Raw genomic sequence first — 15,329 nt, forward strand, 5'->3', positions numbered from 1 at the left:
ACCCCCCGGGCCGCCGCCGCCCCCCGGGCCGTCGTGGGCGCCGCCGCCGCCGCCCGCCGCGCCCGCGCCGCCCGCGCCGGCCATGAGCGCGAGCGAGGGCGACGAAATGTGGTCCAGCAGGTCGCCAGGCTCGAGCGCCTGGTGGTGATGGTGGTGGTGGTGGTGGTGCGCCAGCGGCACGGTGGACGTGGACGTGCATGGCACGCTGTTCATCGTGTGGTACGTGGCGTCTGGCTTGAACGGGTGGCTCTTGCCCTGGGACACGGCGATGTCCACAGCCGCCAGCGCCTCTGCCCGCGCCAGCAGCGTTTCGTCTAGGCTGGCGAAGAGGTTGCTCTGCAGCTGCAGGCGACACAAACCAAACCAAAACAAACAAACAAACAAAAAAAACAACCAAAAAAAAAAAAAAAAAAACCACAAAACGAAAAAAAGCAAAAACACAAAACAAAACCACGCACAAGCCGGAAAGCACAAGCAAAGGGCAAACCAAACACAAAGCAACCAAAATAACAACAACGTGGGTGGGGACAGTGGAGGCCGGGAAAGACGGAATGGAAAGCACATTGAGGACAAGACGGGAGGAGGGACAGATGAGAAGGGACGTGAGTGTGGGGAGAGAGACAGGTTCAGGGGAGAGGGGGACACAAGAACACATTCCGGGAACCGGCGTGGGAGACCAAAAAGGAAGGGGAAAAGAAGAAATGGAAATGTAACTCGCAGCTCGGGACCCATGTCACGCACCCGAACACGCACGGAGACCGCCTTTCCGAGGCGTGAAATTAACAGAAAAAGTGGAGGGAAGTAGAGAGTCATGGCCCCAGCGCTCCCCACTCTGATCGCAGGCGCCCGACACGAGGCAGAGGCGACGGGAACACGATATTAAGCGCCACTGGACAAAACGTGCCTCGCAGCGGGATTCCTCTAAAACTCCCTGCCCGCAAAACCCAGCACCTGGACCCGGAGCACAGCAGCACCCGACATGCAGTGTCTCGGAGACGGGGAGGGGGCAGGCGCGCGGGCCGGGGCCGCGGGCGTGGGGCGCTTACCGGCGGCGTGGGCAGGCAGGCCCGCCGGATGGCCTCAGAGCTGGAGTGCAGCGACGGGTACTTGTGCTCAGGGAGGGTGGGATGCATGGCAAAGTGAGGCTGCTTGCTGTTCATAGACATCATCTTGATGGCTTGGCATGTAAATCCACAAACACTCCGAAAGTCTGCGGGAAAGTGCGCACGCCGGCTCCCCCAGCCTCCCTTCGGAGGCTGCAGCCGCGGCGGCTGGCTGCGCGGAGGCGGCGGCCGCGCCGGGGGCTGCTGCTGCTCCTCTGCTGCCGCCGCTGCCGCCCGGCGCTCCCTTTGACCGTGCAGAGCGCCGCGCACCGGCCTCGCGATCCCACTTCTCCTAGAGCTCTAGCCCCGCGCGCCGACGGGATGCACTCCTCTTACACCTGAGCCCCACTTCTCGCGGCCGGTTCTGGGAGCTCTCGCGAGAGCTCCCGGCCCCGCCGCGCTGACAGGCATCAGCTGTCTGAGTCTGTCTGACGCGCGCTCTCTCTCCGCGGCGCCGTGCGTCTGCGCGCGCGCGCGCTCGCCCGGCCGCGACAGGCGCTTGGGAGCCACTCTTATAGTGACCACCAGCAAGGACAGCGCAGGTGATGCACCTGTAGCTACCCGGGCATGCGCAATGCACGCCTCACCTTTCCCACAGCGGCTCTGGAAAGATCAAAAGGGCTGGCTATTGTCTCAGGGTACCCACCTTTTATGGGGAGAAAGACATGATGCTCAGAACCCCTTTGGTGCTTTCCCTCTCTCAAACTCTCCCCCAACCCCACCGCAAGCCCGGAATATATGCGCATTACTTAGGCACACCTCCACTCTGGGATGTCTAACAAGCTGTTATATAATGTATACAGCTGGGTATTTGTATGTTAAATTATGCCCGCGCATTCCTCTGTATACAGTATAAATAACAACACAGAAACGCAGAAGATGCTGTCTTTTGCTGCAAGAACCTGTTTCTTTCAAGGTTTATAAATAGGTTCCTGGAGAATAATCGCCGTGACAGACATTTGTTTGAAGCAGTCAGACGCTATTGATTTCCATATAATTTAATTTCCTCCGCATACTTTGTTGTTGTTGTTGTTGTTGTGAATATAACTGTGTCAGGCACCGACAGTGACAGCCACTTAGGAGCCACAAGGAGCGTGTGCTTTCTACTAAGGAACTGCTGTTGAAATGAAATTGTGCATTTCTCTTATTGTTTGTCTCCTTTAACCGTGTACAAACCCACATTTCAAACGAGCTCCGGGTGATCTGAGGCTTCTAGTAATCAAAAGGAAAAATAGTTAACAGGGTGTTGTGGGGATCCTTTCCTCTCCTCAGCGTGTACACACACACACACACACACACACACACATTATGCTGGAAACTCCGGGAGAAAAGAAAATCGTTTCAGAGAAAAAAGAATTAAGATGTTGAAAAGAGAACTTTCTTTTCCCTTCCATCGTCTTGGCTTTGGCCTCTTTGCTTCGTGTGTGTGTGTGTGTGTGTGTGTGTGTGTGTGTGTGTATAATATATATATATACACACATGTATATATATATATCTTGAATAGGAGACAGGATCAAGCCAGTGTATAGGAAAGTGTGATTAAAATATTAATTCAAACCAATCTGGAATAAAGAAACCTAAGCTCTGGTCCAGACTTTATTTTTTATGTATTCTCTGATTGTGAAATCAAAACCTAAGAAGAATGAATCAATTAGCCAACCTGTTATATGGCCCTTGTGTGGCAGGCAGATCAAGTGCCTCCGGGGAGAACCACAGTTCAGGTGCCGAGTCCCCGGAGACACAATGCTTGCCCCCGGTGATAATAACAGCCCAGATGTTATCACATCTGTGGCGGGAGAGCTGGAGAGCGGCAAGGGGCTACTTATGGGAGGCAGAGATCAGATAAATAATCTTCTGGTCGCTCCCACACCAAAGAAGTCTGTTATTTGCACCAAAGAGCAGATCTCATTTCTAAAAACCTCAATTTGCGTTCGTGTGGATCTTTTCCTCAGATAAACGTGTCCGTATTTAGCATACCCACTCAATACTCAAATTCCAAGAAAAGCCCACAGGCGTCACCATGGCTTTTTCTTTCTTTCTTTTCTTTTCTCTCTACCCTCCTCCCCTATTGCAGCCAGAGAAGGGAGAAAGAAAGATGTTCACTTGCTGGTTCCAGAGGAGCCGCGCGTTTCCATCCATTACATGGTCCCCTGGGAGTGCTAAATGCAACTTATCTCTACGGGGAATGGACGGGGAGCAGGACATCGCTGGAGGGAGCGAGTGAGTCCTAAGGTAGTCGTCGCCCTGGATGTCCAGGCTTAACCTAATCCTTCCTGATACCCATGGCAGCCGTTCCCTGAGCTCTTTCACTAGGGAAAGGAAGGATCCTGCAGAGGGCAAGAGCCTAGATCCTGCCCGCACCTCAGGGAAATGCTGGCCGAAGGGTGGAAAGGTGCATGGGAGGCAGAACCACAAGCAGCACAGGTTCCTTCTGAGTGGACCCCCAGAGAGCGAGGCCAGCCAAGTACTGGAAACTCATATGGACTTACCTATGACTCTGGGAGGGCACGAGGAAACCCAGAAAACAGGCACCCTACCAGAGAGCAGGAGCTCACAAGCCTGCCCAGACTCTCCTCCTCCAGTTCACATTTCTTTGGACACTTTTTTTTTTTTTTTTTTTTTTGACAACCCATTCCAGAATATCTCAGCTTTTCCTGTGGCTAGAACTATGAGGGCTGTGGGTTCAATTCCCAACCCACCCCCTAACCAGTGGACTGGAAGCCCATTTTAGTGCACATCTGTGTCCACAACGGTACCTAGCAAAGTGCTTGGCACAGGGTAAAAACGCCCCATCGAACAACACATGTGTGTAGAAGGAAGAGAAGGCAGATGGGGAAGGCCAGGAGTGAAAGCCAGAGAGTTCAACAAGCCAGGGTTAATGGGGAGCAAGCAGGAAGATCACTGAAGGGTCTCCTCTCTTCCAAAAAGGGAAATGGAGATTGGGCCAGAAGGGTGCGTTGTCCCCATGCAGAGCTGTAAATCTTGACAGCAGCTTGTTCTTTTTCGGAGTTCAATTATTGCATCCCTCCCTCATTTACATTCTATTTTCCCTTTCTTCCTCACATGCTTGGTCATCGCCAGTCTGGGCCAGGGCAAGACACTGGAGAGAAAATGAGGTATAAAACAGGGGTAGCTGCCCTGCAGGAGATGGCAGTCTCTAAGAGTGGGGCAGCCCCAGGTGAGGGGGCACTTATGGTTCAGGTGTGACAGGTGCAGAGAAAGAGAGTTGGACGGAAACATGGATGGGGTGGGAGATGGCGCCTGGACAGTTATCCAGCCACATCCCTGCTGGGCCTCGGCCCCAGGCTAGAGCTTGGGGCATGGTGGCAGATCTGCATGCAGTTCTTTGGGCCTTATGAAGTCTTTCTCTACTTACCCCAGGGCAGCGAAAGAAAAGGATGGTGGACTGGGGCTCACCAATATGTCACTGCTTTGTTTTCCTGGTCTGGCAAGTGCAGTAACTAGTTGGCCCCTGCCTGTGCTAATGATGCCCACATGGGTTCTGAGCCTTGGCATAGATTCCTGGAAAGGTCCCCCCCTTCCTTCTTGTTTAATGACCAACACAGATTCTCCCCTCCCCCTATCTCATAGCTTTGCATTTTATCAAGAGGGGGATAATGAATGCACAGCTATTGATTTCCAAGGAATTTCTCCCCCCCAGGGATAGGGAGTCTATCATCTGGATCAGAGACACATTTCTTTCCCTCATTAATTAATTTTCTCCTCCTCCTTTGGCAGGCCCCACTTCACATCTTCTTTGGCAGCTGCTGTTTCCCCCAGCTCAGAGAGCAGAGATTCCTTGGTGGGAGGGAGGCCCAGCGAGAGAGGCGCTGTTCAAGGGCCCACACTGCTGGGAGTGAACTGTCCTTACCTTAGACACCCACCCACCTCCACAGAGCAGCAGAGCGAGCCTGGCAGCTGCTGCAGGCTCGGGCTGCCCTTCTCCAAAAGAGTGAGGGGGTGGGGGAGAAATCAGCGCTGGACATAGCAGCCACTACCTGCACACACACACACACACACACACACACACACACCCCTCTGGGATGGAACCCGGGTTATTTCTTAGGATTCAGGAATAGCGGTTTGGTCCTGAAGAATGTCTACTTAAGTGCGTGGAGAGAGAGAGAGAGAGAGAGAGAGAGAGAGAGAGTGTGTGTGTGTGTGTGTGTGTACTGGAGGAGGGTATTGGGCTCCACGTTCTGGCTTGAAGATATGGCCCTACCTGCAGGCCGGCCCCCTCCGGTTCTGGCGGCCAGAGTGGGAGCTCTGCACCTCCCAGACCCGGGGTGCCACAGTTCCCGCGGGCAGTTGCCCAGTTTGAAAGTGGGCACATTTCACAGCGCGGCCCCGCTCTGCGTGCAGGCGTAGCCCCCAGAGGTCAGAGCTGGCCGCCTCCAGAGGCCTTTGGAGTTGTTTGTAAGCCTTACGAAGGGGCAGGCAGGGGCGGAGCCGGCCCAGAGTAGGGGGTGGGGGTCGGTTCTCTTGAAGAGGAGCTGCGCTCTACGGGGCCCGGCGGCGCCCTTACGCTCCGACACTTTCTGCCCAAAGCGTGGAAAAGGGGAGCTGCTGTTGCGGTACTTTCGCTTCCTCTCGTGGCCGCCTTCCCAGGGCCGTGCCTGGGCTGCCTCGATGCTGGGTCTCTGTTCGCACTAGCCCCCTGCGCAGGCCGTTCCCATCTCTCCCGCCGTTCGGGGCCCGAGCTCCTCGCGGGTCCTGCCTACGTCCTCTGACCTCCCCCACCGGACCGCAAGGCCTCAGTGCCCGCCTCGTCCGTCTCTGGGCGGTGACCCTGCCCTCTGCCAGCCCCAGGGCCCAATCCTGCCCAGGCAGCAAGTTCAGAGCCACGCTCTTGCTGCCGGGAGCTCGATTTCTGGAGGCCCGGTGCTCCCTTTCCACCGCGCCCCGCCCGCGCTCGGGCCGCTCGTCGGAGGTGCTTGAGTTACTGAGGCCCACGGTGATCTCGTAAGGCTCCCGCCCCGTGCGCATTCAGACTGAACTCCAGCTGGGACCTGCGGAGAAGGTTCTTGAGTTATCCGGTCAAAACCCCACTGTTTTCTTTCTTGGGGCCGTTTAATTCAAGCGCCACTTCCGTGGGGAAACTTTTTCAGGATGTCGACCATCCCACCCCGAGATGATGCTCCCCAGTAAAGTTCGCCGCCGGTCATTATCACTCTTGGTGTTACTCAGGTAGAAATCAATCGATCTATCTACTATCATCTATCTATCACCTCCACCTTCTCCGCCTTAATCTCTCTGTGGACTCAGAGCCAACCCACCTAGTGAAAGATCTATGGGCGAGGCAGGACAACTAGGTCTGGGTCCTAACAGGGCAGGTCTGCCCCCCCCCCCCCCCCCCCCCCCCCCCCCCCCGCCCGCCAGCTGCGCCGTCCGTGTGAACATGGTTGTATCACGACACAGGGCCACGGGCCCCTGGGGTTTAGATCCTAAAAGGAGCAAATTCGCCCCCGCTCCACCCCGGCTCCTTCAAAACCAGAAGAGTGCGCCGCTCAGAGAAGGGGTTCGAGGTCCCCGGGTTAAAAACAACAACGAACAAACCAACTCTACAGCGGGCACTCCCGCCAGTGACCCTAAGCGACGAGATGGAAATTCGGCCGCCTTCCCTCTCCTCTGACAGCCGCCGCCGCCGCTGCGATGCGGTCGCTCGCAGGCCGGGGTCGGCGGGAGCTCCGCGGGCGCCAACGGACTGCAGAGGACCCACGCCCCGTACGAGTGCAGTTCCGGGGGCCGGCAGGCGGGAGCCCAACGCCCTCCGCAGGCTCAGCTCCGTCCGCAGGAACAGGATCCCCCAGGAGGGCCCAGAAGCCGCCGAGGAAAGCACGAAGCCGCGAGTCCAAAAGCCAGAAGTGCGGAGTTGGGTCCTGTCGCCGGGCTCGGGCGCTCGCCGGCGCCGCCGCCAGCCGCCCCTCCTCCTCGCCGCCCGCACAAATCAAAGCCCCTTGCGAGGGACTGGGAAATAGTTGCCTTGTCATGTAACACATTGCCCTGATTTATTATAAAATTTTAACGAAATCATGCATATTTTAACAGCCTTTAATCACTGCATGAAAATTTAATTCATGGACTGTAGCGCGTTTAAATAAATGAAGTGTTAATTCATTAGGATTAATTAATTTGTTAAAGGATTGTGTGCAAGGTTAAGGTGGAAAGAAAACTCTTTGTTGGTTTCGCGTCTTAATCGCCAGGTTTCGCGAGTGGTAATAAAATGAAAGGAAACCGCAAAGCAAGTCGTTTCCTCGGGTGGGGCCTGGGCGAGAGACCAGCTGAGAGCGCCCTCGAGAGCGCGGGAGATTCCGGCCGGAGGGGCACCGGCAGATTTGTCCTCCCAGGGGATCGGGGTGGGGGGGGTGATGTGCCGGGGGTTGGGGGAAGAGCCGCGCTGGCTGCGGAAATCCCGGAAGGCTGGGAGAGTTAGAATCAGAGGGAGGTAGGGGCCTCAGAACCGAGACAAGCGGACTAGACCTCACCTCCCCACCCCCAGCACAAAGATGACCCTGTGAGTGAAGCGAGGTCGCGCCTTCCGGCCGTCGCAGCGCAAAGCCCCGGCTTAATGGACAGATGATGGGCCAGCCTTGCCACCTCCTGAGCCTTCCAGCGCCCAGGGAGTCACTGTCTCGCCATCAGGCCGCCGGCCCCGGCGGCTAGGGCTAGCTTAGAGTCTCAGGGGACGCTGAGATAGAAGAGGCGGAGCAAAGCCAAACTTGCAAGCTCAGGCTGGAGCAATCTAGAAACCCTTCTCAATCAGAAGTCCTGGCATTAGGCAATGGGTCCTTCAGCACCGCTTCTGAGACGTCCGTGAAGCCGCCCCTACAAGCACAGCGAACAAGCAGAGGAGACGTCCTTTTCCACACCGAGCTCTTATTCATCCTTAAAGACCCAGTGCAAACAGTACTTCCGTCAAGATGCTTATTTCCTCTCTGCTCGGTGCTATCGCCGTCACCGACTTTTTCCACTCACCGTGCTGTAAGAATCAAAATGGACCTGAACTAGCTTCTCTGTCCTCACAGGGTCTCGGTAAATGTCTAAATCCTTGCCCTTGGAAGCCCCGAAATTCTAAGTGTCCCACAAGGCACACACTTCTCCACACTTGGTTAATTCAACTAACATTCATTAGAGAGGGGTCTGCTCCCTCTTAAGAGACAGCAGACCTTAGAATCTTCCATTTCAAGAAGTGGAGCTCCAATTCAAAGTATTCTAGGCTGCTTCTGTCATGTAAGACTGAAGATCGCCCTACCTCGAGCTCCAGATGGGTTCTTAAAAGAAATCTGCATCTTAATAGATGTTTCCTCGCTCAGAGTGGGGTTCCGAGAATTAGGAAATAAATGTTCACTATGCACTCTGAGATCATTGCTTAAAAGGTTTTCTCTCTGCCAAGTATTATTAAAAGGATTAGGTTACATCATCACAGGCAAAGACTGTGTTGTAGGACTCCCACAAATAGGAATGAAAGACCTTCTTATGAGGCTTTGGAAAACACTCTTTTAATCTAATAGTAGGCTATACTCCATAAAGTTACTGTTAATCTCAGTTTGATGTTCTACAAGTATCATTCACAGGTACAAAATCTATGTATTATACTGTGGATAACTGAAAACCATTCAAGTATACAGAAACAAGTTCCTGAAATATCTTAGGATTTAAGACCAAAATTCTCCCCTTGTTCAGTAGTACCTTCAGTTTTAAACCAATATAGATACAAAAGACATTATAGGAATACAAAGTAGATTTGAAATTAAGGGACTATAAATCTTAGAATCTACCATTTTCAGTTTCAGTCTCAGATGATACATTAAAACAGGAAAAAAAGTCATTGTTGATGGGATTAAATTTTGAAAATTAAAAGACGAACACTAAAGTTCATGTCAAAAAAAAACCCCAAAAAACAAACAAAAACCTACCATCATGTCACATTCCCTTAGCCATATTTTAGAAAGATGAGCAATCAAAAGATGCTGTTTTTACAGGCATCACTGATTAGTGTCTGCTTCCCTTATCACAAGTGCATCTTGCTCTAACATGGCCTTTAGTGCTATCTAAACCTTCCAATAAGGGTTAAATTCATCTAAATGTCAGAGTGAATGCAAATTTTCCTACATTAATTCAAAGAGGCAAACAAGTCTCACCACTGAGCTTCCACTTAGTAGTGGAACATTGGCAGGAAGAAAATGCTACCTGAAAAGAAACATGCCAGTATTTCTCAAGTAGTACTTTAAAAAGAACCCTTGGAAATTTCAAATCTATTCATCCTTTGGCCTTCAGATGTGAACTTTCAAGCACTCGGGAGGAAGAGTACATGCTCTAGAATTAGGGGCCCAGGTCTAAGACATGGTTCTATTCCATTCCAGCTGTGTGACCACTAATCCTCAAATCATTCACTTTAAACTGAGGCTCTTGCCTTACAGAGTTTGAAGAGGATTAAAGGAAACATAAATTAGTAAAATACTTGGTTTAAATAAATTTGTCTTTCGTTTTTAGAGTGTGTGTACAATATACTTAAAAACATATGAAACCACTACATGTATCATGATATATCAGATTATGGTAAAAGTAGTAAAGAGTACAAATGAGAATGTGATTAAAATAAAATCCTGCAGGTTATTCTCTTCAGTGGGGAAATGTCACGTCTGATGGGTTTAATGTATGACATATCGTGGAGCAACGCTTTCTGAAGCAGCTGGGAAATACTCTGGTCCAGTAGAGACGTTCTAACCCTGATTAGGCATCACTAATCAGGTTATTCTGCACTGCCATGGCACACTGCTGGCATATATTTGGATTAATGGATTAAAAACTGACACATTCATAGTAAAGAAGAGTTATAGACAGAATTAAAGTGAGGCTTACCCCCTAATTTACTCTATGATTACTTAGAAAAATTATAGATTTCTACATTTAATAGAATTTCAAATATGTTACCATTGTCAAAGATATCTAAACTACTCTCTAAAAGTATCTACCGACTTCAACACATCAAAAAGAATAAAACAGCACACAAATACTTATTGGAAAATATATATAATAAAAATTATGTTTCACTTTAGCTTTTTTTGCCCCTTATTATTTCTAAAAGTGGAGGGTATGATTCTCTAAATCATAAAAGTGATTTGTTACACTTTCACGGTTTTACTGAATCCACAGAGTCTATTATTAACAGGGGTCAGCAAATATTTCTGTAAAAGGCCAAAAAGTAAATATTTTAGGCTTTGTGGGCCATATGGTCTCACTGGCAGCTATTCAGTTCTGCCACTGCAAAGTAGAAGCAGTCATAGGTAATATGTAAACAAATGAGTGTAGCTGCATTCTAATAAGACTTTATTTAGAAATATTGAAATTTGAATTTTATATCATTTTCCTATATTATGAAATATTTTTTAATTCTTAAAAGCCATTAAAAAGTATAAAAACCATTTTTAGTTCACAGGCTTTTCACAAAAATAGGTGTAGGCCAGATTTAGTCCATGGTCCAAAGTCTGTCAACCTTGCTACAAGATCAATTAAAAATGGTAAGTTTTACTGGTTGTTATAGGCTAATTCAATATCTGAGACAACATCAAGGATTACAGTGCTTATGACATCCTTTATTCAATTCACATAGAAAAGCATGCAGTATTAATGTAAAACAGTACAGTATTAATGTAAAATGTTCAGTGCACATTAGATAAACAAGTCATTAGCATACAAACCATTTTTAAAGGCCTATACAGGCATACCAAACATGTTTAGAATATACTTTTTCAGAGCCTAAATTAAAAATTGTGCTTAGCTCACCTATTCTCATCCCAACACTCTTCATGAAAAAAAAAATCTGTCCTACATAAGAGATATTCTATTAACCAACTAAAACTTCTTTTTCTAAGTAAGGAAAACAGTGCAAGAAAGAATGCTACCATGCATACAGAGTTTCCACAAAGAACAGTAACATGCAAACAAGAACTTCCCTCCAAAAAAGCTCCCCTGGGATGAAAGTGAATCAAGCATTTGGCAAAGAGCACTTCCACACCTGTGTATCTGGAACAATGAAGCTACCATACTGAGGCTCCTCCAAACCCAACCAACCATTCTATGCCTTCTTTCCAAAGCAGGTTCAATTTCCGATTTTCAACACACACAAAAAGATGAGGAAATGAAAGCTACCTCACATAAAACAAGTATTTTCATATAGAAAATGTGTTTTTCCATTGTAGCAAAAGGTTCTCACAAAAACTGTACAAAACACAATGTTAAAAATGCAAACATACATATACAAAACCTAAAAAACAAAACAAAACCAAGTAAATGAATATTGGACTAAGGTTAAGAGTGCTCTTTCTCCACCATGGCCCTGCCTAAAAGTTGAGCCATCACTAAACATAAATAAAAAAGGACAGGCAAAATAATTCCCAGCTTAGAAAAGCTTTAAGGAAACTCAAGTGTCTTATAAGCAGTGTATAGACAACCCAAAAAGTTTTATTTAAGGAATCCAAGTTTTGAAGACAACCAAGGCTCATTAATTGGCCACTGTATTTAACAGATAAATCAAGACTTAAGAAAACATAACACACCCAAACCAGATACATATAATATTCATTAAAAGAAACCCTCTCCCTCTCCCTATCTTTTCTGGTTAAAAAGATGCCCAAATGAAATGAAAAAAATGACAAATTCTTTAAAATGAACAGAAGTATTTTAGGTACAGGCTAATCCACCATTCTGACTTGATACTTGACTACAGATTATCAATTCAACATTGTACAGAACTTTTATGAGGGAGAAAAGTAACTTTAAAAACTTCTATTCCTCTCAGGACAAAAACATAAATGACACCTTTCTAATGAGTCAACTTTTAGTTGCTTTTGATGGGCTGGCATTGGAAAGACTGCTCTGGATTTTTCTTTTCGTTGACTGATTTGTATTTTTATTCCTCTTCTCAGGCACAAAGGAAGTAGACCAAGGAGACTGAAGATGGTTATGAAGACCATGCATCTCTGAGGTCATCTTAAATAAAGATGACCCAAACCTCTGATCTTCAAATAGCCGGTGTGAACTGCTTAACAAAACACCCTGGGAGAACTCAGTCTGAAACAAACAGCTTGGGGGTTTGATTTCATTAGTTCCTGGGTTAGAACCGGTATGGAGAGAAAAATCTTCATTCATTTCTTGGTCAGATGGAGAGAGGAGGAAAAAAGAAGTGGGTTTCCAGTCATTTCCATTTTCTAACTGATCAGTAGTTAGAGAACCTTTGGAAAGGTTTGGCTTAGTTCTTTCCTCCAACTTATCTGGCTCCTCAAGAAATTCACTGCCTTGAGAGGACTTTGATAACACATCTAAGTCCACTGACTTAAAACCGTTATTACAAGGGCTCTTGCTATTGTCTGATTCCGACATCATCGAATCCAACTCGGAGATTTTGTCAAGGTAAGCTGCGTCCATGGATGCTTCACTGGATGTTCTCGTCCGATTCATTTCAAACGAGCGAATAGAATTCAACCTCTTAGATAAGCAGGAGCCTGATTTCTCACCTAATTTTAAAGAAATTTCTCCAACAGAATTTGCTATTGTGTTCCCCTCTGAGCTTTCAAAATCCAAGTTTTGGGCATAGCTTGTGGAACAACAGTCCCAAAACCCTGTCTTTGAGGAAGCAAAACATTCTGATTTCTTTTCATTTTCACTTCTATCATCTTCTGATGAATCTTTATTACAAACATTCGGAGAATCACAAAAATCATCAAACACCAATTTTCTAAGATGGTTCGAGTGCTTTTTGGAACCTACTGCTTTGACTACAGAGCTCTCTCTATTTTCTGGAGTACTGAGCTGAAGGCAACTAAGGGACAAAGGGGTACAAGGAGCTGGAAGATCATAAAGTTCTTCATCTTTGTAGGGTATACAATCACTTGGCTTATTACCCCATTCTCTTTCTAAATAAGTATCCATGCTTGTATCTGTCACATCTAACATTATTTCCACTTGTTTTTGATATAGGTCTTTGTTCTTGGAACAATTTGGTTCTGTTTTGCTGGTGCTTTCCTGCCTGGCAGAACTGCTAGAAGGTTTTGCCAGGTGAGAACTTGAGGTGGATGAGCCAAGCGGCTTTCTGGCACCATCACCTTGATTCTTTGATGTCATATCTTCCTCGTTGCCTATGCTCCCTTTGCCATCTGTAGAAAGGGCTCTCTGGCAAATGGAATTCATAGCTTCCTTCTCTTCACTTGAATTTTTTAGCTGTGAAATTTGAGATTCTAGTTCCTCTATATACTTATCACTTCGTTCCAGGGCTTTCTTGAGGCGATTGGTTTCACGTTCATGCTGTTCTACTTTGGACTGAAGAGCAGCTACTGTAAACCTTCCAAACCTGCAAGGAATGGAAAGATAGTTAACTTTACAGTTCAAGCTTTTTTTTCCCCCCTTTCCAAAGTTTAAGAGGGCATACTGGCTCAACCCATTTCAATTTCACATACCAATGACATTTCAGACCACCCGATGAACAGGTCAAGAGCAATGCCAGATGTAGTATCTTCAGAAAAGAGTTTTTCACTTTATATAACAATATGCATATGATAACAATAGCAAAGATCTAATAGGATACTTTTGTGGTCAAATCAGATTAGTAATAGCAGAAGGTCAGACACGCACAAACTCACTGCTGATTTCCCTTCCAAGAGCTAGCTCTCTCAATTCAGCTCATATATGCATGCAGGGTTATCCCCTAAAACAATGGCAAAGATTTATGATAACATTTGAACAGTGGTCCACATCCTGAAATATTTACATTCAATCATTTTCCTATTGTACAGCAGTGTTTTACAATACATTTCTTATACAATGTCACCTTGTCAAACATAAAATGCCAATTTGAAATTCAGAAGTCTTAGCAGTCCCAGCAGGGGTGGTTTTAAATACTTATTTGGACCCTTTCAATTATAGCTACTCTTGATCTGAAGCTTTTACTTGGCTTTTCTGAACACTGGGCTTTAATTCATTCCAGCTCTACTTATTTTTGGCATTTTACAACTGTGTGGGACATCAATCTCATTTCTTCCAACTTTGAAATACAAAGTCAGTGCTTGTGGTTCCAATATATTACACATAAAAACATCTTCACATTTTCTGAAAAGGAACATTTTGGAAAGCAACCGAAAAAGAACATATCAAAAATTCACTTCTTTTACTCAAGATTATCTTGTTTTCATTATTCCCTTAAAAATGGGTACTGGGTATTCGTCCTTTCTGATGGAGGCTTAATACTCCATAATGTATATGGACCACATCTTCCTTATCCATTCATCCGTTGAAGGGCATCTTGGTTCTTTCCACAGTTTGGCCACCGTGGCCACTGCTGCTATAAACATTGGGGTACAGATGGCCCTTCTTTTCACTAATCTGTATCTTAGGGGTAAATACTCAGGAGTGCAATGGCAGGGTCATAGGGAAGTTCTATTTTTAATTTCTTGAGGAATCTCCACACTGTTCTCCAAAGAGGCTGCACCAACTTGCATTCCCACCAACAGTGGAAGAGGGTTCCCCTTTCTCCACATCCTCTCCAACACATGTTGTTTCCTGTCTTGCTAATCTTGGCCATTCTAACTGGTGTAAGGTGATATCTCAATGTAGTTTTAATTTGAATCTCCCTGAGGGCTAGTGATGATGAACACTTTTTCATGTGTCTGCTAGCAATTTGTATGTCTTTATTGGAGAAGTGTCTGTCCATATCTTCTGCCCATTTTTTGATATAATTGTCTGTTTTGTGTGTGTTGAGTTTGAGGAGTTCATTTATTATAGCACCAAGAACCATAAGATACCTGGGAATAAACCTAACTAAAGAGGTAAAGGATCTGTACTCAAGGAACTACAGAACACTCATGAGAGAAATTGAAGAAGACACAAAAATATGGAAGATCATTCCATGCTTTTGGATTGGAAGAATAAACATTGTTAAAATGTCTATACTGCCTAGAGCAATCTATACTTTTAATGCTATTCCAATCAAAATTCCACCGGTATTCTTCAACGAGCTGGAGCAAATAATCCAAAAATTTGTATGGAATCAGAAGAGACCCTGAATCGCTAAGGAAATGTTGAAAAACAAAAATAGAACTGGGGGCATCACGTTACCTGATTTCAAGCTTTACTACAAAGCTGTGATCACCAAGACAGCATGGTACTGGCATAAAAACAGACACATAGACCAGTGGAACAGAGTAGAGAGCCCAGATATGGACCCTCAACTCT

The 15,329-nt window shown here is 46.8% G+C and overlaps 2 protein-coding genes across 3 annotated transcripts in view; both read right to left on the reverse strand.

Moving 5' to 3' along the window:
- Positions 1 to 1,218, reverse strand: part of POU4F1 (POU class 4 homeobox 1) — a 2,407-nt gene extending 1,189 nt beyond the window's left edge. The window contains exons 1-2 of one of the 2 annotated variants that reach the window (XM_059377839.1): positions 1,047 to 1,218; positions 2 to 342 (exon numbers count right to left, since the gene is read on the reverse strand). In XM_059377839.1, the coding sequence (XP_059233822.1) occupies positions 2 to 342; positions 1,047 to 1,169 (464 nt within the window). In that variant the 5' untranslated portion in view covers positions 1,170 to 1,218. Of the gene's footprint in view, positions 343 to 1,046 lie in introns of both variants that reach the window. The other variant, XM_059377838.1, reaches the window with a different exon arrangement.
- A 9,453-nt stretch (positions 1,219 to 10,671) lies between these two features.
- OBI1 (ORC ubiquitin ligase 1) overlaps positions 10,672 to 15,329 on the reverse strand; it is a 44,823-nt gene continuing 40,165 nt past the window's right edge. The window contains exon 6 of the mRNA XM_059378265.1: positions 10,672 to 13,452. Within this exon, the coding sequence (XP_059234248.1) occupies positions 11,937 to 13,452 (1,516 nt within the window). The 3' untranslated portion in view covers positions 10,672 to 11,936. The remainder of the gene's footprint in view (positions 13,453 to 15,329) is intronic.

This window comes from Mustela nigripes, chromosome 15 (genome assembly GCF_022355385.1).
Source record: "Mustela nigripes isolate SB6536 chromosome 15, MUSNIG.SB6536, whole genome shotgun sequence".
Lineage (NCBI taxonomy): Eukaryota > Metazoa > Chordata > Mammalia > Carnivora > Mustelidae > Mustela > Mustela nigripes.